The sequence below is a fragment of the Drosophila hydei genome, unplaced genomic scaffold (genome assembly GCF_003285905.1).
Source record: "Drosophila hydei strain 15085-1641.00,03,60 unplaced genomic scaffold, DhydRS2 tig00000250-arrow-arrow-pilon, whole genome shotgun sequence".
NCBI classification, from domain to species: domain Eukaryota; kingdom Metazoa; phylum Arthropoda; class Insecta; order Diptera; family Drosophilidae; genus Drosophila; species Drosophila hydei.
The window spans coordinates 5,856-32,960 of NW_022045696.1; the positions used below are offsets into that span (position 1 = coordinate 5,856).

Genomic DNA, 27,105 nt, shown 5'->3' on the forward strand with positions numbered 1-27,105 from the left:
CAATATAAATTTAAGGCCGAAAAAAGTCCATGTAAGACTTCTCCCAGTATATATATGCATATATATATATATTGATATATATATTTATTGATACACATCTGTCGCTCGCTAGACATGTCAACTAAATTCTATTGTGATCAGAAAATTTAATTTTTCTTAATGTTTTTTTTTTTTTTTTGCTTTCGCACTGAGACAGGGAGGGAGAGACATTTCCAATGTTATACGTCAGATTTGTGTCTCATTTGTTTGTCTGCATTTTTGTCGTCTAATGTTGATTGTTGATGCCACAATGCGTTTGGTTTTTATTTGCAGATTGTTCGCTGTAATTGTTGTTGTAGGTGTTTGCTTTTTATTATCGTTCACGCTGTCAGCAGAGTATATTGGTTTGTTCAATGCCCGTCTTGCTGTCTGCCTTTTGACTATGCGTCTACTCGAGCTGAATGCTTGAACTAAGGCGTATTCGCTCTCAATTCAGATATACTATATATATGCTCAGCATATATCCTCGTATAGTGAACAGCCCGAATAATAGTAAACAGTCGTCTCTTCAATCAAAAGCTGACAGCTGACCACACACCATGTCTTGCCTACTGGGGGCGTGGCCGAGCCATATACACCTCAGTGCTAAAAGCCAACCGTTGACCTCACTCTCAGATTCATCTATGATTTCTATCTTCCATTGATCATTGTGATATTTGTTTAGTTGAAGCTCTTTCTGCACAGTGAGCGGGTATTACTTAGCCAGGCAGGCTCGACTGCAACGTTCTAACATCGTTTCGTTTGCATTTTTTGTTTGTTTTTTTTTTCGCCTTTTTGCAGTTTGCCTCTTGCCTCAAATATCTGAAGCATTATGCGTTTAAACGTTTTCACACCCACACAGACAAAATACAGCAATTAATATCCCATGTCAGCGAGGCGAATTTTTTACTTATCTTTCGTCTTCTTCTTCTTCTTCCTTATTTTATTGCAAATTTGTCTAATACTCTACTCGACTGGCAAGCCAAGATCGGACTGAAGTAGATATCGTGTAGGTTAATTAATGTATATATAAATATAGAAACAATACTCGTCTATATTTATATATATATATATGTATTGCTTGATTCATTATATATATATATATATTTATATATATATGTAATACATACATTTTATAAATTTATTTGTTCATAGCTCAAAGTCTCTTAAAAGTTTTCTTTTTAAAAAATCCGAAAAACATTTTTTGCTTGATTCATTTTACTATTTTATATATTTTATATAAGCTTGAGTTCAGGTAAGCGTATCCTCGCATTCGTTTGGCAATGCGACAGTTAAATTGTCGCGTTGAAATTAAATTCGGCTCCATAGATCAGAGCTGGCAAACGGGTCCTATTTAATCACTCGCGCATATGGGTCGTATGAGCAATATAATTTGTAGCCCTCTTTTGGGTTGACTCCTGCTGCATTGTTTAGTCATTTTCATTGGGTTGCTGCCCCCTGAGCTGAGCTGAGCTGGGTGCTGGGGGCCGGGTACTCGTCTCATTAATGTGCGCCGTGTGCGATTCAAATTAGGCACACAAAGCGCTGCCATTAAAAACGGCGACAAAAAAGGCGGCAAACAAAACAAAATAAAACAACAGAAAAGAGCCGACAGCCAGAGCCAGAGCCAGAGCCAGGGGTGCTGGGTGCTGGGGACAGGAGAACGGAGAATGGAACTGAAAACGAATCTGTCGCATAATTACAAAAAATGTGTCAGACACGGCCGTGTGAGCAGCTCGGCTTTTATGTGGAAAAGTCTAGACGAGCGCTTGCCGGCCAAAACCATGAGCAGCCGGCTCGGCTGCCATCTTACCCAATCCAGCAATCCAACATCCTGGCCATATGTCAATGCGAGGCGCACTGTCAGAGGAATGCCAGCCCGCCACCCACTCATGTGAGTGCGTGTGTGCGTGCCTCTGTGTGTTTGTGTTTGTGTTTGGCGGCTTAAAAGCAATTGGTGTCTGCCTGCAATTGTTGATGCTCTGGTATAAAATCAATATTTATCATTGTTGTGCTGGTCCAGTGTAAGCGTGAGGCCTGAAGCATCAACTCTGGCCTCATCAATGCTTGAGAATTGCAAGCAGACGTTGCTTTCTACTTGCCTAATATGTGTATATATACATATATATATATATATATATGTGTGTGTGTGTGTGTGTGTGTTTCTTTTTTGTATTGTCATACGCACAAGTGTCGTAATTGCCAGCTCCCAAGGCAAATCCTCAATTTTGGTAAGATCAAAGCAAATGTTTTTTCCATACTTAAAGCCAGCTAAACAAGTGATATCGACATGCATATACCCTGTAACTAAATACCAATAAATTTGTATTATTATAATATTTATATATATATATATATATATATATATATATATATATATATTCATTATGCCAACGTCTCTTAGCTGTCTACTACGAAAGCGCCTTTTCAAATATTACAAAGTCAAAGTGTTTGCCTAGCTGTATACTCCCTGCACTCACAGCCCTTTTCAATATTCCCAACTATTTTCAACTAATATTATTAACATAAATTGCACAAGTTTAACAACATAATGACGCCCAGATATTGACCTTGCCCAGGTTCACAGTGCTTCAACTTTGGATTCTTATTTATAGATCAATATAAATAACCATAGGCTTGCTGAGAGTGGAATGGACTTGCACATGGAATACCTCAGTTAAGTGCCAAGCGTAAATGAGATCAGCTCAGAGTAGGCGAATAAGTCATAGTAATACTTCAATAATGGCCTTAAGTCTGCGACCTTTAGCGCCTTAAACTCTATGACTAACTGCCTAATGCATATTGATGATCAATGTCTATCTACAGAGCAGCGCTTCCAAACTGGCTGATTCTAGCTCTAAAAACTGTATCGGACTATAGAGCAGACCTAAGCACTGCTAATCAATTGCAGCTGCGGAAGATCTGTCTAGCTCTTGACACTGTTAATTTTATGGCAATTTATGGCATTCAATATACTCTGCTGACTTATGAATGTATAATAATATGTATTTAGGCATTTATTATAAGATCACATATAAAACTGAAAAGTGTTTGAGATATTTAATTTTTCCTTACCCAAAAAAGAGAACAAGTTAGGCAAATAGTCAGTTGGCCATTTAGTTTTTTGCTGGCTGGCAGGCGCATTGATTTAAATTGGCCATTTCATTGCTTCATTATTTGCTCGAGATGTTCAAGATGGCCAAGAGGCTCCGATGCCAGCGCACAGATACTGAGATGTCCAGCTGAGCTGCTGCGATGCTTAAGTTGATTGTTTGTTTGGCCCTCGCTCTTTATTCGCTTGGCTCTTGGCTGTTGGCTGTTAGCTGTTAGCTGTTTTTTCACTTATTTATTTGCCTATTTCTAGCTTTGCCTGACTTTTACTAGTATTTATCCCATTGTTAGCTATATTTGACGCTTTGCTGTCTTCTTTATTTCGCACTTTAATGTGCTCAAGTGGATTTGTCACAGATTTAAAATATTCAATGCGGTCTTATCGACGAACCTCTGCCACTCCAGCTGTTCTCCGACTCAGCAGAGCTGCTATGGAATGATTCGCGTTTCCAAACTTCATTTCCTTAGCGGAATCAATTACGATTCTTAAGGCACTGCCACTTGGAGCTAGCAAGCCTTTATGCTATCCTTACTTTATACCAAGCCAAAGCCTCGTTTGCTCTTGACCAAATTCTCTAGGAAACCTCATTTTATGTAGTTTTAAATGTTCATTTGATCTTAAAGTGCCCAACTGAGGGTTGTATGTGCTGCCTTAAATTGGAATTTAGAGTAGTATGTTTTCTTTTTTCGAACATAAAATAGGCTGTATGAGGCAGGTGAGACCTTATAAAGTGTTTACATCTACCTATGCCCGTCCACTCCTCTGTCTATCTCTCTGTCTGTGTATGCAAAAATCTCGTTAAAAACAACAGATTTCAAATTTTACTTGTCTTGTATATCTCAGGCACAATACTATATACTGCAGATACAAATTAATTATTTTCTCTATTCATTCCATTTGCTAGCTCTCAGTGAGAGTCGATATTTTAAATATTTTTAGGATTGAATTAAATTTTTCTTGAATTTCATGCTCTACTTGAATATTACAGGCAAGAGATCGTAAATTCCTTATTAATTTTTTTATAAATAAAACTTAAGTTAGAAAAATTTAAGATTTTCAAATCTACGAAAAACTTGTTTCAAATATTAGAGTCGTTGCCCTAAGCATATATAAGAGTTAGTCTCAGTATAGCTACAGCTGCACATCTGAGCACACACTGCACAGAAGACGTAGAATGATAGAGCTACAGCCGTGCACAGAGTTCAGGATATATCCCAGTCGTATACTCCCTTCCGCTTGAAGCATTCTTATTTGTGTTTCCTTTTGGGCCATCTCGCTTGTGGCAGTAACTAAATTTAGTGAGGAGCCTTTGTTAATTTGATTTGACCACCGGCATGAAAAGATGCAATAACATTGATGGCGCTGCATGTCTGTTAGCTGTCCGTTAAGCAATTGAAGCTTTTCAATTTCATTTAATTAAACAGCAACACGAACATCACACATAGAGCGGCCAAAGCCCAACCAATCTTCTGTTAGGCAGTCGACGGACCGACGGACCGCCCGACCGCCCGGCTTAGGCTAGATTAATATGGAAACTAGTGGCTAATGGAGTCGACTCTTGTGTGCCCTAACCCACTGAAGAGGCTGACTATGAAAAGACTGTGTCTTTACTTCATGTTCATAAATGACAAAAGACAGCATTGAGCATCTAGGGTAAGTTCGACTAAAGATAAATTATCTATTAAGTAGAGTTAGGATATTTCAATTGCTATAAAGTGTAGTCAAGTTAAATTTGGAATGAGCAACGAATGAGCGAGACGCTGCTCATTTCTATTGTCTTAGGTCTGGACTTGTTTTCGATTAAGGCCAGTGAATCGAAATGAATTGAACACATACATATAAATATATATATATATATATATATATATATATATATAAAGGACTGTATGTGCACTGATAAGCATTAAGAAGGGGCGCCCAGTTGGCTACCACGCCCATACCACGCGCATCAGTTCCTACATTTGAGAGGCTGAGCAAATCTGCGTGCCAGCCGACGACTAGTTAATATCAAGTCTACCCTAATTGTTGCTCTATAAAAAATTTAACTAGCTGCTAATGGCAGCGCCAAGTGCAATAAATAGTCCAGAAAAAAGTTCAGCTCACGCAGCGACAATATAGCCACGAGGGTAGACCAAAAAGTTGCACAACTTTCATCTATATTAAATCAATTTACAACAAAATCTCTAGTTTTGGGTACGAGCAGTAAAAGATGGAGTCGCAGCTGTTGATATATATTACTATACTATATGTATACTATACTATATAGATACTATATATTTTTGACCAGGGTTACGAATATTTATTGCAAATTCGATGTTTCTAGCTTCCATTAAGGAACATTGAGCAAAGCCAATATACTCTTTTCACATTGCGGACGAGTATGGGAAAAGAAAAGGAACAGCGCCTACAGGGTGACCATTTCTTTCCACAACTCTATTTCAGCTGCTCTATAAATTAGCGATAATATCAAAGAGATTTGCCATTGAGCATTGAGAATATAAATTATAATATAAAATTTTAAGTTATATATATATATATATATATATGACAAAAAAGAAGAGATAATATGGAGAATTTACATAATTCAAACTTATCATGCTGCCCTCGTGCGCACCTAAATGTCTCATTATGCCATAATTAGGTAGATCGAAACGGGCAGCTGCATTTGCAGTCTAATATCCAGCATTATCTCGATTTGTTGAAGCCAAACGAATGTAATTAAAAACGCCGAAAAAGGCAAACAAAACACTTGGCCAATATGCGCCAGCAGAAACCCAATTACTTCGAAGTCTACCCTATGCAAAGCAAATAGAGTCATGGAGGTATAAGCTTCTCAATATATATATATATATATATATATATATATAAAAGGTAACGTTGACTAGAGTCACATTTCATTTGGTACTTCAGCTTGATTACAGGGTATATTGAGCAGAGCCTTCACTGGTATGGCAGAAGGGCCTTTACTGCATACACATAATGTTAATGCCTGCGCTATTGTCCTGACCCAAGCCGTTTAGCGTGTGTGAAGGTCATGGAGAGGCAGCCGGCCATCAGCTGGGGCGAGGACTAGGCCTTGGCTCGCCTAGTCCAGGCTGCGTGCTTAACTTGTCAATTAAAGGCAGAGAAAGTTTTTATTTTCAGGCGACGCACACACACACCTAGTACCAGGGGCGCAGGATTAAACACACACACACTCGCACACACTTTTTGATGCAATTAAAGCCAGCCAACGTCACGTCCGTCAATGTCGGCTGCCAATGCTGGCAGTGAAGCACAGCTCTTCCCAAAAATCGAACCAACACACACACACACACACATATATATATACGTATACGTATACATATTTGAGCCAGTGTTAGTTTCAGCAGCAGTTCAGTAACAGTTACAGCTACAGTTACAGTGCAATGCGCCTTTTGGTGTCGTTCATAAGTGGCCGATGCGACCAGCTGCTGGTCAGTCGCCCGCCGCATGATTGATTTGCATAATTTGGAGCTGTGCCGACATGAGCATAGTCGCAGCCAAGTCCATTTGGAGCTGACCCAATCAATTTGGCAGCACAGCGGGCTACTTGGCTGCCCAGTTGCTGTCACCTTTTCGGCTAAGCGGCCAGCAGATCAAATTTACCAAAAAAAAAACTTGGCAAATAACATTGTATCCATTCGCCAGCCGGCGTATGAGGTGAGCTGTAGGAGATGGCAGCTGCCAGATGGGGTATGGGCTATGGGGCTAAGGCTTAACCAAAATAGCTAGCGACTCGATCAACGACGCGTTCTGGCTAAGCTCTTGAGCACACGCTGGGCGCCATTGGCTAATGGAGTACACAAATCAATTTACAACAATTACCACACACACACACATGGTGAATATAAGTGTGCATGTGTGTGTGAGTGCTGAGATACACTGAAAAAAACTGCTAGCAAAGACAATTTGTCCATTTGTTGGGGTTCTTAAAAGGTGAAGCGTGTTCATGCAGGCTAAAAGCTTACATGAATTTGTGTATATATCTAAATATATAAATATTTCTTCAAGTGTATATATTTTTGTGTGCGAGTGTGTGTGCTTCGTAAGCTTAGTAGCCATTTGCATGCATATTTTGAGGCAATCAGAAAAACTTGGTAAGTCTTTCACACTTTGCCGTCCATCACATAACACATAACAGTTCAATTTACGATGCCTTCAATATAATTTCAGTTTGCACAAACACACACAAAAGTATGTATATATATGTATACAGAAACACACATACATACATATGTAGTGCACGGACCACACGTCAAATCACTCTCTCACTGTCAATTTTTCGCTCTCGCAACACCTAAGTAACTTTCTCTCCCCTCTCATCTCTCACAATATTTATCAAAGTGTATCTACCTCTCTTTATCTATCATTATCTCTCCCTCCCTGTACCTCTTAATCGTTTCTCTCATTCTCTCTCTGTCGTTCTTTCTCTCCCATTCTCTATTTACTTTTTCTCTCTCTCTCTCTGCATATCTTTTTTTTTTTTTTTTTCGTTTTTATTTCTTTATTTTGTTGCAGCTTATTGTCTTAGACTCTATAGCGCATTTAGCTCTAAACCTTAACTAATGGGAGGGCAGATATGCCAATTATTCTGCACTTGTAGCTACTATCTTAATTAGTTCTAATATTGTCTAGAGGATGCAATCTCTTCAGTCTTCGCCTATTGTTGTTTATAGCCAGGTTGCTTGCGAGATGGTTAGGATGCGCTGCAAGTCTGTCCGCGTATCTTGAACTGTGTCGCCCAATGAGTTCAGCAACTGTGGGAATTGCTAAATCCCTATGTAAGACTGAGTTTCTTACAAACCAGCTGGCTCCAGTCCATCTGCGTAGTGCTTTATTCTGCAGGGTCTGAATTTTGTTCCTTGTAGTCTTCGCCGAGGAGCCCCATAGAGAGATACCATATACGAAGGTTGGGACAACTATTGCCTTGTAGATGGCGGCCTTGCTGCTGTAAGACAACTTGCTTGAAGCTCTCAGCATCCAGTCGAGGGTTTTTAGCTTGCTTTTGCATTTTGAGGTTACTTGACTTATGTGCGCTTTAAAAGTCAGCCTTCTGTCAAGAGTGATACCAAGGTACTTTACTTTTGAGGCTTTGGGAATAGTGGGCCCCAATGCAACGCTTGGGCAATCTCCTCTTCTAGTGGCGAAGGTAGTATGTACAGACTTTTGTGCATTAATGGTGATACACCACCGTTTTGCCCAGCGTCCGAAAGAGTCCAGATATTTTTGTAGTGAGTCTGAAGCTTCTTGCGCAGATACGTGACGTGATAAGATGGCGGTGTCATCTGCATAGGTCGCTATGAGTACTGCATCTGTACTTCCTATATTTGGCTCGGGAGTTGGCATATCTCCTGTGAATAAAGTATAAAGTGTTGGGCCTAGAACACTACCCTGTGGTACTCCAGCCATAATTGGTCTAGTCAAGGATACTGTTTGCCCCCTTGACACTTGGAAGGTTCTTCCAATAAGGTATGAGGATAGCAACGCGAAAAATGGGGCTGGAAGGGTGGTCCTCACTTTCTGCAGCAGTCCCAGGTGCCAAACTCGATCAAACGCCTGTTTGATGTCTAAAAAGACGGCAGAGCAGTACATCTTTTCTTCAAAGGCTCCAAGGATATGGTGCACAACTCTGTGAACCTGTTCCGGTGTTCCATGCTGTCTCCTGAAGCCAAACTGATGGTTTGGAATGGCCTCCTGGCGTCCCAGATGTGTCAGTACTCGTTCCAGAAATATTCTTTCGAATATTTTGGAGAGTACTGGCAACAGGCTAATTGGTCTGTACGACTCAATTTCTCCCACGGGTTTGCCAGGCTTAGGAATCATCTCTGCATATCTACTTTTTCGCTTTGTGAATCCCTCTTCCGCTGTTTCTGTCTCTATCTTTCAAATTTTCTCTCTCTCTCTCTCTCTCTCTCTCTCTCTCTCTCTCTCTCTGTTTTCCCCTCTCTGTGTCTTTTTGCCTATTTATTCATGTTCATCATAATATCACACTCACTCTCTCCCTCATTGGCAATTTTATTGTCTCTTTCTCTCTCTCTCTGTCTCCCTTTCTGTTTCTTTTTCTACAGGTCTCTATTTGTATCTACCTTCACCTCTTTTGCTTGCTATCTATACATACATATTGTCTTCATTCGCTCTCTCTATCTTTCTCTTCTCTCTCTCTCTCTCTCTAACTCTCACTGTCAGGGATGCAACCCTCCGCCTTTTTGCGTAGATCTCCGTATTTTAAAGGACATCTACGTGTAAAGAGACTAGAACTACGTACTTTAAAAACAAATTGCAAAATACTTTAAAGACTAACTAAACTATTAGGAAAAGGTACCGCCAGATGACATTATATTTCAAATGTTAAACAGGGAAATTTAACCCAGATGTTTCCGATCTTGAAGGGGCTTACTCAAAATTTGCTTAATTTGCGACTGAGCAGTGCTAATGTTGAGCGACTATTTTCTGAAATAAATTTAATTAAAACTAATAATAAAAATAAGTTAGAAACGGACACTTTAGAAGGTTTACTTCACACAAAAAGTGGGTTAAAGGAAAGCTTAGAGCCTTCTAACAACCACCTAAAATACTTTAATAAAAATATGTATACATTTTTGTAAAATTCGTACGTTAATGTGTATAAACAATTTGAACAATGTAATTTTCTTTTTAAAACGTCAACAAAAATGAATAACAATGAAGTACAAAGACAGTTAATTTACAAAATTATTGTTTTATTAATTTTTTTATTGTTTTTAAATTTAAAAAAAAAAAGTACGTATATCTACGTACTTCAGCAAAATTGTGCTACGGAAAAACACGCAGATTTTGCAGCCCGCATCCCTGCTCACTGATCCTCTTTCTCGCTATCTCTGCTATTTATCGCTCCCTCTCTCTTTCTTTTACAATTTCATGCACATAAAAGCTTTATTTACACACAACATACTTGAACTAGCCATTGCACAAAAGCTTTCAAAATATTTCAATCTTAACGAAAAATTCCCTAAGCATTCACCAATTGTTTTTCACCATGGGCAGCTTTTCAAATGGCAAAGCTTTAATTAAGCAGAATATGCACTATTCATGCAGCGTGCGATGTCAATTGGTCAATCAATGTGAAAGCTCAGCCTCAAAGAAAAGCTCAATCTCAACGAAAGCTATAGAGTTGCTTCCTGCTGGCAATTCGCATGTTAGTTAAATATAGAAACGGAGTTCAATTCAAATCTCAAATAAAAAATAAAATCCTTAATATTAGTCGAAAAATAAAAGAACTTGAATATATCGTATTTTTAGTGCAGGATACATTTGACTCCTTTTGCTTCCGTTTTAAGCTTTCCACCAGGACATTCACCTTCCTTGTCCCCTTGCCCGAACGAATGGTCTCTTGACCAAGATTGTACTTCAACTTAAAAGCAATACATTAAAGATCCATTTCAGTCGAAATTAAATAGACAAAAAGGCATTTTCGTTTTTCAAATATGTATTTGCTCACAAACATATAGAATTCATTAGTTTTTGCTAATTGATTTACTTATCGATAATATTTTTCGTAAATACTGCAATAGCACTAAACAAAAAAGTTTCACTAAACTTAAAACAATTACGGAAATATATGATGCAAAAGTTTAATATATTTAAAATTAGGAAAGAAAAAAAAAACGAATTATTTATATATCTAGGCCTATGTATAGTAGATACTCGGAGTTTTCGTATTTGTTCCACTTTAAATAACGCGCATTTATTATGTTTTGTGTTTCTTATGGATTTGTGTTTTTGGAAATAGCAGTTCGGTATACATGGTACATTCATTAGAACTAAGGAAAACCTAGAGAAATAATAATAAAATATATTTTTTTATATGTATATATGCAGGTTTCTATCAATATGCGTTAAAAACAACCCAATTCAACATAATGTGGGATGTTTTCGTTTTCATCTGCTTTTTGGTAAAATAAATCTATTTCAGCTGTTGCAACATTCGTAGTGATTCATCAGTTTCGAGTTTTACGCCGTCTTCTTCTTCTTTAATTTATTCTTAAGAAGTCCAGGCAGCAGCGAGGCGCACGCGCACAGTGTTAGCACGCCCATCGAGGTCCAGGAGAAGGCTTCACTCGAACTGCTCATCTTCTGCAACGTCTTGCCCGCTTGTATAGCAATTACCGATGGCGGAGCAACGCCACAGAAGGTGCCCAGTGCGAAGATGTGCAGCGGCACGCCAATGACTGGCGAGGCCAAATTGATGAACCAGTTGGGCAGGATCGGGGTCATCCGCAGAAAGAGCATGTAGTTGAACAGGCTGTCACGGTACTCCTCGACGTGCCTGGACCATTCGCTCGTTTTCTTTGGCCAAAAGTGTCGGATGAGACGGCGCCCGACCAGATTGGAGAGCGTATAGCAGAGTGTGGCGCCCAGCGCCGAGCAGAAGCAAATGAGAAACAGTGCGATGGGGAATTTGTACAAGAATCCAAGTAAGATCGACAGGAATAACGAACCAGGAATGGCGAATGTTTGTAGGCTATAAAACGCATTTAGTTAAGGCAACCAATTCAAGTAAGATATATGTATATATAATTAAATGTGTCAATGACTTGTCTTAAGCATACACACACAGACACTCGACTACATGGTGCCTAGGGTCTAGATAATTGAGGCTAAAAACAGATCATCAGATGAATTGCCAACTGTCTGGGCTGATCGCCAACTAACTATTAATAGCCAAGTAACACACAAGACGTTGACAATGGCAATCGTAATCGGAATCGGAATCGGAATCGCAATTGCATTCGTCTTTGTCCCAAAAGTTAAGACGTGCCCGAAGCCAAGCAAATGAACGATAACATAAAATGGCAAATAAAACGTTTTCAACCAAAAGCGTGCTGCAAGAGCAGAACAAATTTTGATCAAAATTGCTGACAAAAATTCAGCGCTGTCTGCAAAACACAAATTTGTACATTGTATAAAAACTTAATTTTGGATAAATTGAAAAATCAAAAACTTTCTACCTTTGCTTGAAACCTGACTTCTATCCTGTTAATTCAGTTTACATAAAAAAATTATCGTACAAAATTCAGCTTCATGTCTCAAGTGGTCAATCATGTATGTACATACATACATATGCATATATATATATATATAACAGCCAATGAGTATTTTTCAATGGAAATTGACACGTGTTCAAAATATTTTTGCATTGAAGTCTTATAAAAATAACACGTCTGTGCACGATTAGTCATAAAAAAATACTTTTGCCAGCTTGAATATAAATATTTGCGCACATTACGAATGTAGATTACAAGCCCTGAGTAAAATGGGTATCGTTCTTTGGTTATAATTAGGTATAGTATTTACAAACATATGAATGTACACGCGCACATTCATGATCACTAAATGCTTTACAAATACAAATGTAGCAACGCGAGTACAGCTACAACACACAAATACAATACTAACAGAAAAACGAGCTTACAATCATTCGATCGCTACGTAAAATCGTAATTGCGTCGCCAGCTGCTTTGACGAATTGTAAAAAATAAAACGAAAATATGTAAACACGTATTAAAACAGTGGAGCATTTACATACATATACATATATGTGCATACATGCATATATTTCGTGATTCCTAAAGAGCGAAGGCAATGCAAATGAAAGAGTGACCAGCTCTCAGCTGTTTTGGTATATTAGGCAAAGCACACACACACATAGACATCTACGCACACAGGCGTGTGTGCTTCGTTTTATACCCTTGCTCAAGTTGTTACGAAATGTGAAATTATAGACATTTAGAACTAAAAAAAATAATCTGCCGCTTTCTGCTTCTGTCTGTTTCAACGCGTGCTAATCTCGCAACTATTATACACATGCTCTTATCGAAACAATACATTAGAAATGGCATTGTTTTCTGTGTAACATGCCAAGAGTATTTTAAATTCGACATTTGCTATCTTGCTTTTGTTTATAAACATGCTTCGAATGCCTGAGAACGCAAATCAGTGTGATAGGGAGAGAGTTTCCAGCTATGCGTCAGCATGCGATTCCTCTCTTGCCACTGCAGAGAGTGCAAAGTGCACTTGCTCAATACCAGCAGCGTCAATCAGCTGATCAATTTGAGACACGTTCGCTCTTGTCGTTCTTTACGTTTTTCTTTGAAGTATATGTATATGTATGCGTATTTTGCTTCCTACATGCACCCAAAACGACGACGACGTCGTCTTCAATGCTAATTATGCGTGTCCGTGCATACTATTATAGAAATTTACGCGGGTGTATCGACGCACGTGTTCTGCGAGTGTGTGTGTATGCGATAGTCATTGTTGACCATGAATATTATTGTTGTCGTCGCACACTCTTTTCGGTCTAAACTGACCATTTGTAGAGTATTTCAAAATGGGGTCAAGGTTATAAATAAATACGCTACGAGCATAAAACTTGTTGCGCAAGCGCCGTTATCTTGACGAACGGCTCTATGCGTTTGCGTATGTGTGTGTGAGGTAGTTGATCAGATTAGTGGTTAATACTGATGTTTGATTAAAAAAAGGATACAATACGTAGGCGACGACAACGCCGAACATCACTTCAAAATAATACATGTCCTTGTAGCGATCCAGGACCTTTGCTAGCATCTTCGCATCTTGTATATCACGTGGTATTTTTAAATGTTCCTTTTCAGAGCTAAAACGAAACACATAAAAAAGCGTTACTTACGAGTGTAATAAATGTACAAGCTTCATCGACCGTGTCTCTGTGTGAGTGTAAAGTGGCGTGACTTTTAGTGAGCGCAAGCTCCGTGCAAAGCGCGATACAATGTCAGAGGGAATTGACACAAGCACAGGTGACAGCTAATGCTCGAGCCGTGAATGCCCCACTGGCGGATAACCTATTTAATACCATATAATAAAAACTTATGTGCTAATTGACCGACTTTGTGTAAACTAAAAAATTTACATGTACATATATATGTTCTAAAGATCAGGGTATATAACTAAAAATATGAGATACTTCTTAGGTTATATCTATATATCTTGTTTTAACTGAAATAGATGATAGTAAAACGGAGAACATATAGGCTATATACTTTATATAGACTAAAGTTTATATTGATTTACTTGGCGCTCATATCTAGAATAATCTTCTAGTTGACCTTTGATCGCATTTGGAGGCTAAACAGTGAGTCTTGTGGTAAAACAACAGATTTACGATTTATATAATAACATCTTGAACTATAGACAGCTTGTGGAACAATATTCCAACCTTGGCTAATTTAAATTTGCATTTTTTTCTATTAGACACAGACATTTGGTAATTGACGAGTTTCACTATGTCTGATACCTTGACATATTTACATACATATCTACATAGACCTTTGCTAATCCCATTTCACTCGTTTAGATTGCGGGCAGAGAATTGCACTTTGAGTATACACTAAAAAATAACTGTGATCAACACTCACGCATTCAATTCGGGAAATATTGCATATACATAGAACATGGTCATCAAACTGGCCACAAATATTGCAACCACGATGACTAGAGATTTCTTGGTGGCTTTTCGCTCGTCCGCAGACATTGCCTGTTTTTGTGGCGTCACTGGTGGTGGCTGCTGCTGTTGCTGTTGTTGCTCCTGTTGTTGTTGCAATTGCTGCTGCTGCTGCTGCTGCTGTTGTTGTTGTTGAGGCTGCCGCTGCGATTGCAGTTGATTCGGTGGTTTAGGCTTGCCATTTGCGGGAATCCGCGAACGCACGTCTGACATCTTATCAGTAATATCTGTGTTAACGTAAAAACAAACAGGTCATCAGAGAAACACGCCATGTGCAATAGAGAGAGACAGGGATAGAGTAAGCGAGAAGCAGAAGGAGCGAGGGGGTGGGGTTATAGCTAAAATTATTTACTACTTACCGCTGCTGCGACTACTACCGCTGATAAGTGTTACGACGCTGTCGCCGTAGCTACTGCTGCCGACGCTGCTGTTGCTCTCCGTTTTGCAAGACATCGCGTTAAAAGCGCTGGCGATGCGAGCGAATTCTCGATTTGGATTAACACAGCGTTTGAGAGCACTTTGCCAGTTTCCGCGTTTGGCTTTGTTTGCGAGCTTTTCAGGGTGCTCCGCTTCTAAATGTATACTGTTGTTTTTGTTGTTGCTATTATTATGATTGTTGTTGTTGTGGTTGTTGTTGTGGTTGTTGTTGGTATTATTGTTGTTGTTAGTGTTGCTGTTGCTAGTGTATGAGTATGCGTGTTTGCGCGCCAGCACGAGTCGCAACTATTTTTTCGTACATATACAATTTAATCGATAAAAAGGCGAACGTAAAAACAGACGATGCCCGACGACAAGTAATGACAATTTTAACTATTAATTTGATCTACATGTGGTACATGTATTATGCACACGATATAATGCAATTGAGTTGCATGTTTTCAAAAACTCATGTTTTCTTTCAGTTATATTTTTATTAATTAAACGACGAGCTCACATTCGTGCTTAGCGTAACACTCTTCTCGGTGTGACCAGAGATGAATTACTGTCAAAATACAGTGTGATGCATTTGCTGTAGAAGAAAAATACTGTTATAATACACAGCTGGCATAATGATCTTTAAAAAACCATTGCTGAGATGTTAGCACTAAAAATGTCAGCAATATTATTAAGGCACAAATGCATATCCGTTAATGAAAAATATTTTGTTTCTATTTATTAGAATTTCAATTTCATGAAATACTTTAAGATTATATATAAAAGTACATTTTATTTTTCTTACGAATTAATCCTTTTTTGTTTAAATAATTCTTCCTCTCGGCATAAACGGATACGATATGAAATGTTTTAATTTTTCTTGAAACTTTAAAGATCATAAGTATAGCTTTGTTGCTGCGAACTATTTTGATCACTTAAATTTAAAAAGAAATCATTGTTTGCATATTCTGATGCATTTGCGAAGTTTAAAGTGTCCATATTATTAACATTTATGATTTCGGATTCATTCGAATTATCATCGTTTCCCATTTCGTTTTTATTATCTTCGAAGTCCTGTTCTTGCATGGAGTCAGTAGATGGGAACATATTTTTAAAGCTTACGTTTTGACCAAATCTATTTGAAGCTGAAGAAATTGACAATGACAATGGTGGCAAAACTTCCACATTCTCCACAACACTGCGATCAGGAAAATATTTGCTCTCGGTCATATTTTCTACCTCTGACTGCGACGACTCAGAATTCATGTCAGATATATCAGCCATATCAGTTGAAAGATCGTTCATGACTGGGTCTGTATTGCTGACGTGAGGTGGCGACGGCAAAGGTGCAAAATGAACCTGTTTGTTGGGACTAATCATGTTAACTGACTCATTAGAACTGTCCATCGATCGATTCAGCACTAATATGGAGCGCAATGGTGGTCCCATTGAATTCTCCATGCCGATAGCCTTGCCAAAGATTTGGTTGGCCTCAGTATACCTCTCGATAAATTCCAATGCCGGTTGCAGCTTTATTGGCTCGTTTTTCTTACGCAGCGCTACAGCTTTGGCTTCGCAATCCTTGACCGTCATGGCCTTGATCTTGTGGCTGACTGGCATTTGGAACTGTGAAAAGTCCTTTGGGTTATGAGAAAGAATGTTGAATGCCGTCAATCTAACTTTATGGTTACCTCAGAGGCTTGCTTGCTCAGCTGCACCAGGGAGACAATCTTTTTGTTTCGCTGTTCTATGGCTCGGTCCAGCTTGTCGTTCCACTTGCGTTGCATTTGGGTATACTCCAAGGAAATGGCCGAATGTTCTTCCTCTGCCTCTTGCAATTCACGCTGTGATTCGCGAAGATCTTGCACTGCAAGCACACAATTTTATGAACAAAGATAAACAAATTATTCATTTGGCAGTTGAAATTACAAACCAATCAAACGCTGTTCCATCGCCACTTTGAAATCCAACTGCATCTTTTGTTCCATTTGAATGCTGCTGATTTTCTGCAGCACTTCTTTTTCCTTGCGCAAAACTCCGAAGCTTAGCATATTCTTTATCTTTCCATCGTCGAACAGGTTGCCTAATTCCAGTAGACGATCGTATGAGCCGTCTAAAATATTAGTAATGCCTTCGATCTGAGTGATTTCCTCATGGCGCACATTGTTCGCTTGACGTACCAGCATCAGATCGATGCGTAAATTTTGCACATCCTTCTGAAGCTCTGCAATTTGTTTTAAATACTCAGTGACATTACATTTATAATGGCGTCTAACGTACTTTCTCTTGCTGCCTTGAGCTCTTCCTTCTCATTGAGGGCATTTTCAAGGCGAATAAACACACTATACAATTCTTTATTTGATGCTGACAAATTCGTTATGTATTTGAAAACACGTGGAAAGTACTCGGTCGACATTTTATTTATATATTCTTATTAACTTGGCGCCAACTGCTTTTATGAATCAAAGCGCAAACAGCATTAATATTGCTCCTATCGACATGTACGTATCGATGAACTAAGCCATTTATCGGAGTCGGAATGCATTTGGAGTTATTTATTTTTTCGTACTGAAACAAATAAAAAAAATACCATCTCTCGTATTGGTATTTCAATTGTTGTAGCCTTAGTAAAAATGTTCTAAAATATTACAGTTCGGCAAAACGACGTATTTCTATCAAATTTAAGCTTCATATTTTTCCAATTAATTTGATACTTAAAAGGGTGTAGTTCTTGGGCCCCTTGGCGAGTATTGTTAATCTGCAATAACAGCAGTGGCAATACTCCTGAGGACAAATTTGTTTTCGACAGGCAAATTTTTTGAGCTTGGCGCTCTTATTTAATCGATACAATTACACTTGCAGTCAATTAATGTATGTATACAAAGTTATATATCGATGTTTTAATTTCTTCTTGCATCACTATTATAAATGATATCGCTCATGCGCGAAATCTGGCAATATTTGTCGTGACGCACACTAACACACACGAGTAATCAAGCTAAGCAATCACTTTCCGAAATTGTCTGCGCTGCCCTGAAGATGATGTGAAGAAGTTAACAACACAATCGAAACGCGATATTCGACGCGATTCATAAGCGCTTTGGCAGCAAACCCAAAAGCGAATCAATTTACGAGACATATTCACATGCCAGATTCATTCTCAGTTTTTTCATATCCAGTTAACTAGTCCGTCGTCTCCCCTTTCGGGATGTCACAGTTCGAACGTGAACGGGGCTCAGGCCCTCTGCCCAACCGTTGGCTTTACTGTCCACGAAAAAGTGACTCAATTATAGCGGAACGGTTCCTCGCGTTCAAAACGCCGCTAAGTCAGTCCTTCCAAGACAAGATGCCGATTGAATGCACCTTTCGTCCCGAGATGCTCTTCGACTATTGCAAGACCCTTAAGGTAAGAGTTGTCGCTAATGGCATACGCTTAAATACGCATAATAGATATTGTGTTAATGCATGTTGACCACATAGCAGTTAAAGCTGGGCCTTTGGATTGACTTGACAAACACAAAACGATTTTATGACCGCAGCACAGTGGAAGAGCGGGGCGCACAGTATATTAAGCTGCAGTGTCGTGGTCATGGCGAAACACCATCGCCGGAGCAGACGCACAGCTTCATTGAGTTGGTTGACAACTTTATCAATGAACGCCCGTTGGATGTTATTGCTGTGCATTGCACGCACGGCTTTAATCGGACTGGTTTTCTTATAATCTCCTATATGGTGGAGCGAATGGATTGCTCCGTAGAGGGGGCACTTGCCGTATTCGCGAAGTCACGACCGCCAGGCATATACAAACAGGATTATATTAATGAGCTCTTCCGTCGCTATGAAGACGAGGAAGATGCTCCCCAAGCCCCAGAGCAGCCCAATTGGTGTCTAGAATATGATGATAGCAATGGCAACGACGACGTCGGTGGCGACAGCAGAAAGCGTCGGTACGATGACAATTGTTCTTCCACTTCGCAGCAGGCTGCCGCGGCAGCTGCTGGTGGTGGACCGATTGACGAGGACGACGAGGAAGATGCAGATTCAAATGCAAACTGTGAAGACGGCGCCTCAGGCGATGGCCTCCAAAAGAAGAAGCGACGTCGCGAGTTGATTGTCAAGAATGCAGCATTTATGGCTGGTGTGCCCGGTGTACGGCAGGTGACAGACCAACCGCGAGTGACTGACCTACAGCGCAGGGTACAAGACTGGTGTAACTGGCAGAAAAATGGCTTTCCGGGATCCCAGCCCGTATCTATGGATAGGCACAACATCAAGAGGCTCAGCGAGATACCGTATAGGGTCTCTTGGAAGGCGGATGGTACACGATACATGATGCTTATTGATGGACGCAAGGAGATATACTTCTTCGATCGCAACCACTCCTGTTTTCAGGTGGAAAATATGTCCTTTGTCAGTGGCAAGAATCTGCACGATCATCTTGATGGCACACTGTTGGATGGGGTAGGTGGAAACTATAATTTGATGTGTCAATTCTATATCTATATTAACATGACATTAATTTATGAATTTTCAGGAAATGGTGCTAGACAAGATTGGTGACACAGTGACGCCTCGTTTTCTTGTGTATGACATTGTCCGTCTGGCGGGCCGTGATGTGCGGGAGGAACCATTTTTCCCACATCGTTTGGACTATATTAAAAATGATGTTATAGGTGCGCAAGAATAGCCCGATTCGTCTACATTTCATTTAGTAATATGTTTGCAAATCACTCTGTTCGCAGGTCCACGCATCCTTGCCATGAAGCACGGTATTATTAACCGCGCCCTGGAGCCCTTTAGCGTGCGAAATAAGGACTTTTGGGATATACGTACATCGGCACGTCTACTAGGCGAAAAGTTTTCACGTTCGCTAGCTCATGAGCCTGACGGTCTCATCTTTCAGCCCTCACAGCAGCCATACACAGCGGGCGTCTGCGTCGATGTATTTAAATGGAAACCGCATGAGCTCAACTCCGTAGATTTTCGTCTTAAGATAACAACAGAACGTGGCGAGGGGTAAATCATTGTCTTCAATCCCTATTACATCCCTTTTTTGTATAGTCAGTTTATAGGTCTTGACCGATATTAGCTATACTTTGTATGCTTTCTTGCTTAGCATCTTCAGACGATTGATTATTAACCATTTTTATTGCTTCTAGGCTGTTGACCAAAAAGGTTGGCTTTCTTTTTGTTGGCGGCCATGATGCCGCCTTTGGTCGGATGCAAAAACTTACGAAGGAAATTCGAGAGCTAGATAACAAGATTGTAGAATGCACCATGAATCAATATGGTAACTGGGACTTTATGCGTGAGCGAACGGACAAAAAATTGCCCAACAGCTTTAACACCGCCGTATGTAAGTGTCACACTATCCGGCTTAATATATTTCACAAATAACATGTCAAACGTAATATTGCAGCCGTCGTGGAGAGCATCAAGCATCCTATTACCAAGGATTATCTACTAAGTTTCATTTCAAATTTCGGCTTCCGTGATGATCATACAATGATGCCGCCGCCAGCCGCACAGCGACGTTAGCATTGCTCAGAGCAGCTATCTCCTCTCCTATCCTGCACCACATAGACACCCTTGACACACTCATTAGGAAATTAATAAACCATAATAAATAAAGAATACGTTTTTTTAAATTACATTCACCATTCAATTCAAATTGAATGTGGTACATTAAAAAGGCGCTAATAGTACTTATTTTCGAACTAATTTTAATGTTTTTTTTTTTGTTTGCAAAACGTTATATTTGGCTTACTGCCAATCAAAGGTCGCCACCCATGATATCCATGATATCCATGTGTGTGCTCATAGCAAGAAAAGATTTCAAGTTAAACATTGTATTAACATTTTTCCCATTTGTCTCAATTCAATTTTTTTCAGGTGTAAAATTTGCTAAGCCTGAATGACAAATTGTCATAAAATTTTGTATATAAAAAGAAACGATTAAACTAAAAGATTAGATTTGGTTGTTAGTCACTAGTTGAGCCCCATTGCTACACGCTTAATTCCAAAAGTTAAAAGTTTTCTAAAATACCCGATGTGTAAGGAAAACACGTAGACAGTTATAGAAAAAGGGAAACTATGTTTAATCAGATTCTAGCTGATCAGACTGCCATTGTCGAAGAGCGTTTGCTCTTTGAGGTGTCCCAGTTGCAGTAACGCCACCAATGCGGCGCCCTGCTCAGCCTGCTTTTTGTTCTTTTCCCAGAAGCTGCTGCTAAAGCGCTGCCCGTCATAACTGCAGATGGACCGGAAGAGCTTGTCACAACGATGCGTCTCATAGCTAGGCGGCTTCTTGCCCAGTTTGCCCGCAAGTACGTAGAGTGCCATCTTAGGTAGTTGAGTGTCTGCAATGGGAGTATATCGAAAGTTAGAGTCTGCTACTAGGCTGCTAGGGTAGTAGGAACACTTACCGCTTGTGTAAGTAGAACGCAGAAAAGCCATGTTTCGGCAAATGACGCCTTCATATTCGTCCGTTAAATTGTCAGACAGCTCTAGTCGTTGCCTCTTTGCTAGACATTCTGTTAGTATTACATTAGCACGTCCACCGTTGCCGTGCTCTTTAAGCTCCTGCTGCTTACGTCGACAGTAGTCACCTAGATCCCATATGTCGCAGATCTGTTGCAGCGTCTGACATTGCAGAAATCGCTTACCCCGTGGCGTCTCTTGCAATTCTTTCAGGATGCTTTGTACACAGTACTTTGAATTGTGCGGGGCATTATCGTAATCAATACATAATCGCAGGTATTTGCAAATCACATCGTCAATTGGCAAAATGCCTTGTTTACGAAAGATTGACACATTCAGCTGGGCAGCACGGGCAACCATGACGCTATCAGCGCCACACAAGGCCTGAAATTTGTGCAGATCCTCGTATGTGTGCATATCCCGAGATCCCCCATTGGCTATAACAGGAATGTCTACGGCGCTAGCGACAGCTTGTAAAACATCGGGATGTGGGCGATGCTGAGGTCTTTCATCCCGAGTTCGCGCATGAATGCCAATAGCGGCTATGCCCGTTGCCGCCAACGTTTGTACGAGCTTGATGGTCTCCAAGGTATCAGGCAGTATCCTTATTTTACAGGTAATCGGTATGTCCAATTGCGAGGTAAGCGTTTGTAATATATGTGCCGCCTTTTCCGGATCAGCGAGCAACGCTGCTCCCATGCCGCCCTTAATGGAAAACTCCTTGGGACAGCCCATATTTATGTCGAGGCCAGCAATATCATTCTGTACCAGTTTGCCGACGGCTAGCGCTCGGGCTGCATCACTCGTACCCAACTGAAGAACTACTCTTGATTTCTCCAAAGAACACGTGCGAAAAACAATTGTGCCGTCAGAGGGATCCACGAAATCAATTGTATTCAAGGCGGCTAAAAAGTTAAACAGCTCATATTAACAGTTATGGTTTTTTAAATAATTAAGTCAACTTACGATTCGGTCGACGTAAACTTTTGATCAGTTTTAGATCGACTAGCTCCTCGGTGTAAACGATATCTGCACCCATTTCGAGGGCCAGCAGTCGCATTGGCAATGTGCCCACGCGTACCATTGGTGCCATAATTATTTTGTTTCTATAGTCTAGACGCGGTTGTTTCTTCATTTTTATTAATGGCAATTTACTGAGGGTGGATAACCACTTGAAGCGAGACATTAAAATGGGACAGCTGTTGCATGACAAATAACCAATCTTTTGTCAAACAGATTGTCAAACCATCAGCGCAATCAACAGGAGCTAAGGGCAGAGCATCAACAAGAGACAGCTGTTGCACGATGAAAAAAATAGTTTCTTATCATGAGACACGATTATCGCATCTGGTCGATTAAAATGCATATACAATCCTTAAATGTAACTACATATGGTAGTTGGGGCACATAATTAAAGGGGTCCTTACACGAGTTTACTTTGCTATCGGCGACCATGCAAATAGCGCAGTGCAAACATTTGCAGACCTAACATTTCTAATTTTAAATATCTATCAGTAAATGATATTAATTATATCGATATATAAATCATTTTAAGTCTTGTTATTCTTTGCTGCGATGATTCTTTCGAAAGTTATAATTGTAACGTGACTAGACCCCCACAACTTCACAGAGCTGCATTGGTAGCGAAAAAAATCGATACTAAAACCTGTGTCTGTTTGCAACGCTGTTACTGTTTTTATTGTATATATATGATCCAAACTTTGTTTCGGGTTTGTTGTCAAAATTCAATAGTAAATTATCAGAATAAACGCTTCAAGGGAATTTCTAATATTGATCAGAAATATTACCAAATTTAATGCCAGCACGTTGAAAGCATTCACCGACTGATTGGCGCCACGGTAGCACTAACACCACCTCGCCCAGCAAATACCAAAGAGGAATCCGTGATAGCTTTTAATTCAATTAGCGCCATATAGTGGTGCGCCTTTTGTTTTCATTTACAGAGCTCAGTGCCAACATTAGGCCCGAAAACGTGAACTTAAAACGTAAACTTAACGCTCTAACTGTCGCATTCGATCTATAACAGGACAAGTCGAACAACAACTTACGGCGCAAAAGTGTTCAAGGCGACATCAGCTCGTCTTCAGGGACGTTCATCAGTACTCCAGCACTCAAACACTAAAGGCAACTTACGTTTTGTGAATCATTCGTATAATCGGCTGGTCGAGCCTCAAGTTGTCTTTGGCGCCAGAGCGCGGTATGCGAAACATTCGCCTTGATACGCTAAAGAGCTTCAATTGCGATTTGCACTATCAAACGATTCGGTGAGGCTTAAGTAAACTGTCACACCATTGAAGAATATCATGTCCCTGCTGGCCTTCGGTGGCGGCGCCGAAGACGGTAGCTCCAGCGACACCGAGCCCGATGCACTCATTGATTTTACGGCAATGCTAATGGAGCGCAAACATGAGTGCAATGGCGGCTGGTTTAGCTGTGGCAGCAAGCTTCAGTCACAGTCCCACGAGGACCACGGCTACTACCTTGGGCAGTATGTACTTGGTGTGCTGGACTTTAGCTCGCAATATGGTATAGATTACAGTATATCCTACACGGCTGCTAATGTGATTGGCAGGCCAACCAAATTTCCTGCCTATGGCGACTACCCAGAGACCTTTACAATGGTGAGCCAAAACTATCTATTAATGCCTTTTGTTTTTCATTCATTTTTGCTTAAGAATCTCTAGAATCGAATGCTATTGTTTGTACAAATGTAGTAATGTAAAGACAATAGCAGTGTTTCCTGGGCAGTTAACAAATATATTATTTAATAGGAGTTAGATAGAATTTCGCCATCATCATCATCATCTCACATATAATTATATATATATATATATAAGAAGAGCATATCATGGTTAAGTGGATAGTGCATCGACCCATTTCTGTTGACTGTTGAATTTGGATAAAGCCCTGTACCTGAGTGTATTCCAGCACTCAATAGTTATTTCTTTAGCTCCGCTTTGGAATACGAATATAATGATTTACTAGCAAAAGGCTTAGGTTTTATTTAGTTTAGTGTAAAGTGCATTCTTAGAAAGAAAAAATAAAATATCGCCAGTTGGCTAAGGTGCTGTTCGAAATTTCTATATCGATTTCATTTAGTTTTTCAATGATTCTATTTTCATTGCATCTGCAGCGTACCTACGGTGATTGGTGGCAGCTGGCACCTTCCGCCACCCAAGAGATTCAGGCACAGAATTTGCCATCTCTGCCTACACATGATTTTATTGGTAAGTGTAGCATTTGCAGTTAAACAAAGCGCAAAGAGTTTTATCAGCTGACTTTACGGCTGACTATGCAGTTGTTTATTTCGAAAAGTTTGTGGTGCCAACGGAAGTAGCCATCTTCGAGACATTCAATCCCGGTGGAGTAGTGCGAATTTGGGCTTACAGCATCACCAAGCGTTGGACCTGTTTATGGGAAGCAAAACCCAGTGACCTAAATCAGGTGCCACACGATTCTCGACGTTTTGCCCCGCCTCTAAAGAAAACTAATATTATTACAAAGTAAGTTAGCGCCAGCAAAATTTTTGATTCTCACTAATATTAATTTTATTCTGCACAGAACGTTGCGTATTGACTTTAATCACAGTCGTCTAAATTATTATACCGAGATAGATGCTATTATGCTATGCGGTAGGACGGTCCCCATGCGTTGCATGCATCAGCTGCTGGCACCCGTAGGAAAGCGCCTGGGTAACACGGGAGAGGAAAGCGGAAATGGGCCCATCATCTGCAAATTGCGTACGTTGAAGTTCCAGCCCAGCTGCCAGGCGAATGATGCTGTCAAACTTCACGAATTTATAAACAACGATCTGAGCAAGTTTTTGATGGATAGCCATGTGGAATCAGAGCAACAAAAGCATAACAGCACAACAGAAATCTGCCTAACGGATCTGCCGGTTGGCCAACCAATTTGTTTTACCAGCTGCGCACTTCATCTCATGTGTAAAGTCTTTCTCGTAGTGTGAAATCCTGTTGAAAATACTCAGCTATCTGGACCTAAAGTCGCTCTTTCGTATGGGTCAAGTGTCGCACCTGTTCTACGATATTTCCACCCATCCGCTACTCTATTGTGACCTCAGCCTAAAGTCCTATTGGCAGTTGGCTAATTCTGAGCTCTTATGCACGCTGGCGCGACGGGCGACGATGTTGCGAAAACTGGATTTGTCATGGTGCGGTGGGTTCGGAGAAATTTCACCCACAGAGTTCAAAAAGTGAATAATCTTCAGCAGCTAAATGATAAGCCGAGGATTATGTGTATAGCACTTTCCCTTTAATTTTTTCCACAGATTTCTAACCCAACGTGGAGACAATATGACCCATTTGCGCCTTAATTCATGCAAGTTTCTAAATGCCAGCTGCATTGAGACAGTTGGTATAGTCTGTGATAATCTGATAGGCAAGTTAGCTGCATTAATTTTTTGTACTTTATGATTTTAAGTTCTTTCATTTATAGAATTGAGCCTACGGAACTGTACGACGAACCCACCTCTACTCAATTTTTCCTGCTTAGCCAATCTAAAGAATCTGGAGCGACTCGATCTCTTTCAAACTGCCTTTGAGTCGGAACTTCTACTAAGTATGCTAGAAAGCAATCGCAAATTAAAACATTTGAATCTTGGTAGGTTTTCATCGCATTTTTATGTATATGCTGTAGTAGTACTTAAAATTGTTCTATTTGTTAGCCTTCTGTGGTGTTTCGGTAAACATGGATAATGTCGCAACTCATCTGGCCACTTACAACACCCAACTCGTTTCACTGGACATGTGGAAAGCACACTTTTTGTCTGCACGGGGACTTCAATCGCTGTCCCGTTGCCAACAGCTGGAAGAACTGGATCTGGGTTGGTGGTTAGTAAACTAGCTATTTCTCAATATTGTGGCAAAATTACATTTAGATTGAGGAGAGTATGCATAACTGAACTTATTATGTTGCAGCATGCGCGAAGCCACTTTGGGAGATAGCCTATACCAGCTGCTGTTTAACTGCCCCAAACTTAAAAAACTCTTTCTGTCGGCAATGCGAGGCATCACTGAACGTGATCTCATGCATATCGCAACACTGGGGAAAAATCTTGAGCAGTTGGATTTGATGGGCATACTTAATATAACCCACGAGCGCGTTTATGAGTAAGTCTCTCAAATCTGATATATATTTAAAGTTGTCTCTGTAAAACCTGTAATGTATGCTTTTCTTTTCAGCATTCTGGTTCATTGTTCAAAACTGAAATTGTTGGATTTGTGCTTTTGCGACAACTTCATGGATCGTGATGTAGGTCAGAATTTATACTAAAATAGAATTCTACTTATCATTTGTGCTCTTTGCAGTTTGACGTAATTGCGGATTGGTCTCGACTCTTCAATGTGGATATTAAGAATAGCCGCATCTACAACTCCAGATAGTTTTAATTAAGCGGCATACCGTATGGAACAGTTAGATAATATTATCTATGTTTATAGCGTTTGTGTTTATAGTAACAGATAACTATTGTAATTGTATAAATATAAATAGTAATAAATTT

General features: G+C 40.0%; 5 protein-coding genes and 1 long non-coding RNA gene across 8 annotated transcripts; 2 read left to right on the forward strand and 4 right to left on the reverse strand.

Moving 5' to 3' along the window:
* Window positions 1–1,845: 1,845 nt before the first annotated feature.
* LOC111596582 lies at window positions 1,846–3,340 on the reverse strand. The gene is made up of 3 exons (XR_002751255.2): window positions 3,094–3,340; window positions 2,207–2,319; window positions 1,846–1,983 (listed from the first exon to the last, which is right to left on the reverse strand). It is a non-coding gene; the product is annotated as an uncharacterized LOC111596582 (long non-coding RNA).
* A 7,460-nt stretch (window positions 3,341–10,800) lies between these two features.
* Window positions 10,801–15,615, reverse strand: LOC111596579 (transmembrane protein 41 homolog). The gene is made up of 4 exons (XM_023310853.2): window positions 15,029–15,615; window positions 14,584–14,896; window positions 13,677–13,805; window positions 10,801–11,651 (listed from the first exon to the last, which is right to left on the reverse strand). The coding sequence occupies exons 1-4, from the start codon at window positions 15,120–15,122 to the stop codon at window positions 11,141–11,143; spliced, it is 1,047 nt and encodes a 348-aa protein (XP_023166621.2). The 5' UTR covers window positions 15,123–15,615; the 3' UTR covers window positions 10,801–11,140.
* A 356-nt stretch (window positions 15,616–15,971) lies between these two features.
* On the reverse strand, window positions 15,972–17,766 carry LOC111596565. Its single transcript, XM_023310838.2, has 4 exons — window positions 17,364–17,766; window positions 17,017–17,307; window positions 16,775–16,950; window positions 15,972–16,709 (listed from the first exon to the last, which is right to left on the reverse strand). Exons 1-4 carry the CDS (start codon window positions 17,497–17,499, stop codon window positions 15,972–15,974), a joined length of 1,341 nt encoding a protein of 446 aa, XP_023166606.2. The 5' UTR covers window positions 17,500–17,766.
* Window positions 17,767–17,870: 104 nt separating this feature from the next.
* On the forward strand, window positions 17,871–20,719 carry LOC111596546 (mRNA-capping enzyme). 2 transcript variants are annotated; one of them, XM_030223670.1, is made up of 6 exons: window positions 17,871–18,489; window positions 18,564–19,544; window positions 19,618–19,756; window positions 19,826–20,099; window positions 20,243–20,439; window positions 20,503–20,719. In XM_030223670.1, exons 1-6 carry the CDS (start codon window positions 18,292–18,294, stop codon window positions 20,619–20,621), a joined length of 1,908 nt encoding a protein of 635 aa, XP_030079530.1. In that variant the 5' UTR covers window positions 17,871–18,291; the 3' UTR covers window positions 20,622–20,719. The 2 variants fall into 2 exon arrangements, with proteins under 2 accessions (XP_030079530.1, XP_023166586.2); XM_023310818.2 differs by having other exon boundaries at window positions 18,567–19,544.
* A 144-nt stretch (window positions 20,720–20,863) lies between these two features.
* Window positions 20,864–22,859, reverse strand: LOC111596547 (tRNA-dihydrouridine(20) synthase [NAD(P)+]-like). Its single transcript, XM_023310820.2, has 3 exons — window positions 22,530–22,859; window positions 21,509–22,468; window positions 20,864–21,442 (listed from the first exon to the last, which is right to left on the reverse strand). The coding sequence occupies exons 1-3, from the start codon at window positions 22,747–22,749 to the stop codon at window positions 21,192–21,194; spliced, it is 1,431 nt and encodes a 476-aa protein (XP_023166588.2). The 5' UTR covers window positions 22,750–22,859; the 3' UTR covers window positions 20,864–21,191.
* Window positions 22,860–23,237: 378 nt separating this feature from the next.
* LOC111596549 (F-box/LRR-repeat protein 4) lies at window positions 23,238–27,067 on the forward strand. 2 transcript variants are annotated; one of them, XM_023310822.2, is made up of 12 exons: window positions 23,238–23,422; window positions 23,501–24,205; window positions 24,718–24,811; window positions 24,883–25,087; window positions 25,146–25,482; window positions 25,547–25,797; window positions 25,873–25,982; window positions 26,040–26,204; window positions 26,269–26,434; window positions 26,522–26,713; window positions 26,786–26,855; window positions 26,912–27,067. In XM_023310822.2, the coding sequence occupies exons 2-12, from the start codon at window positions 23,888–23,890 to the stop codon at window positions 26,984–26,986; spliced, it is 1,983 nt and encodes a 660-aa protein (XP_023166590.1). In that variant the 5' UTR covers window positions 23,238–23,422; window positions 23,501–23,887; the 3' UTR covers window positions 26,987–27,067. The 2 variants fall into 2 exon arrangements, with proteins under 2 accessions (XP_023166590.1, XP_023166591.1); XM_023310823.2 differs by having other exon boundaries at window positions 23,279–23,293.
* Window positions 27,068–27,105: the final 38 nt, after the last annotated feature.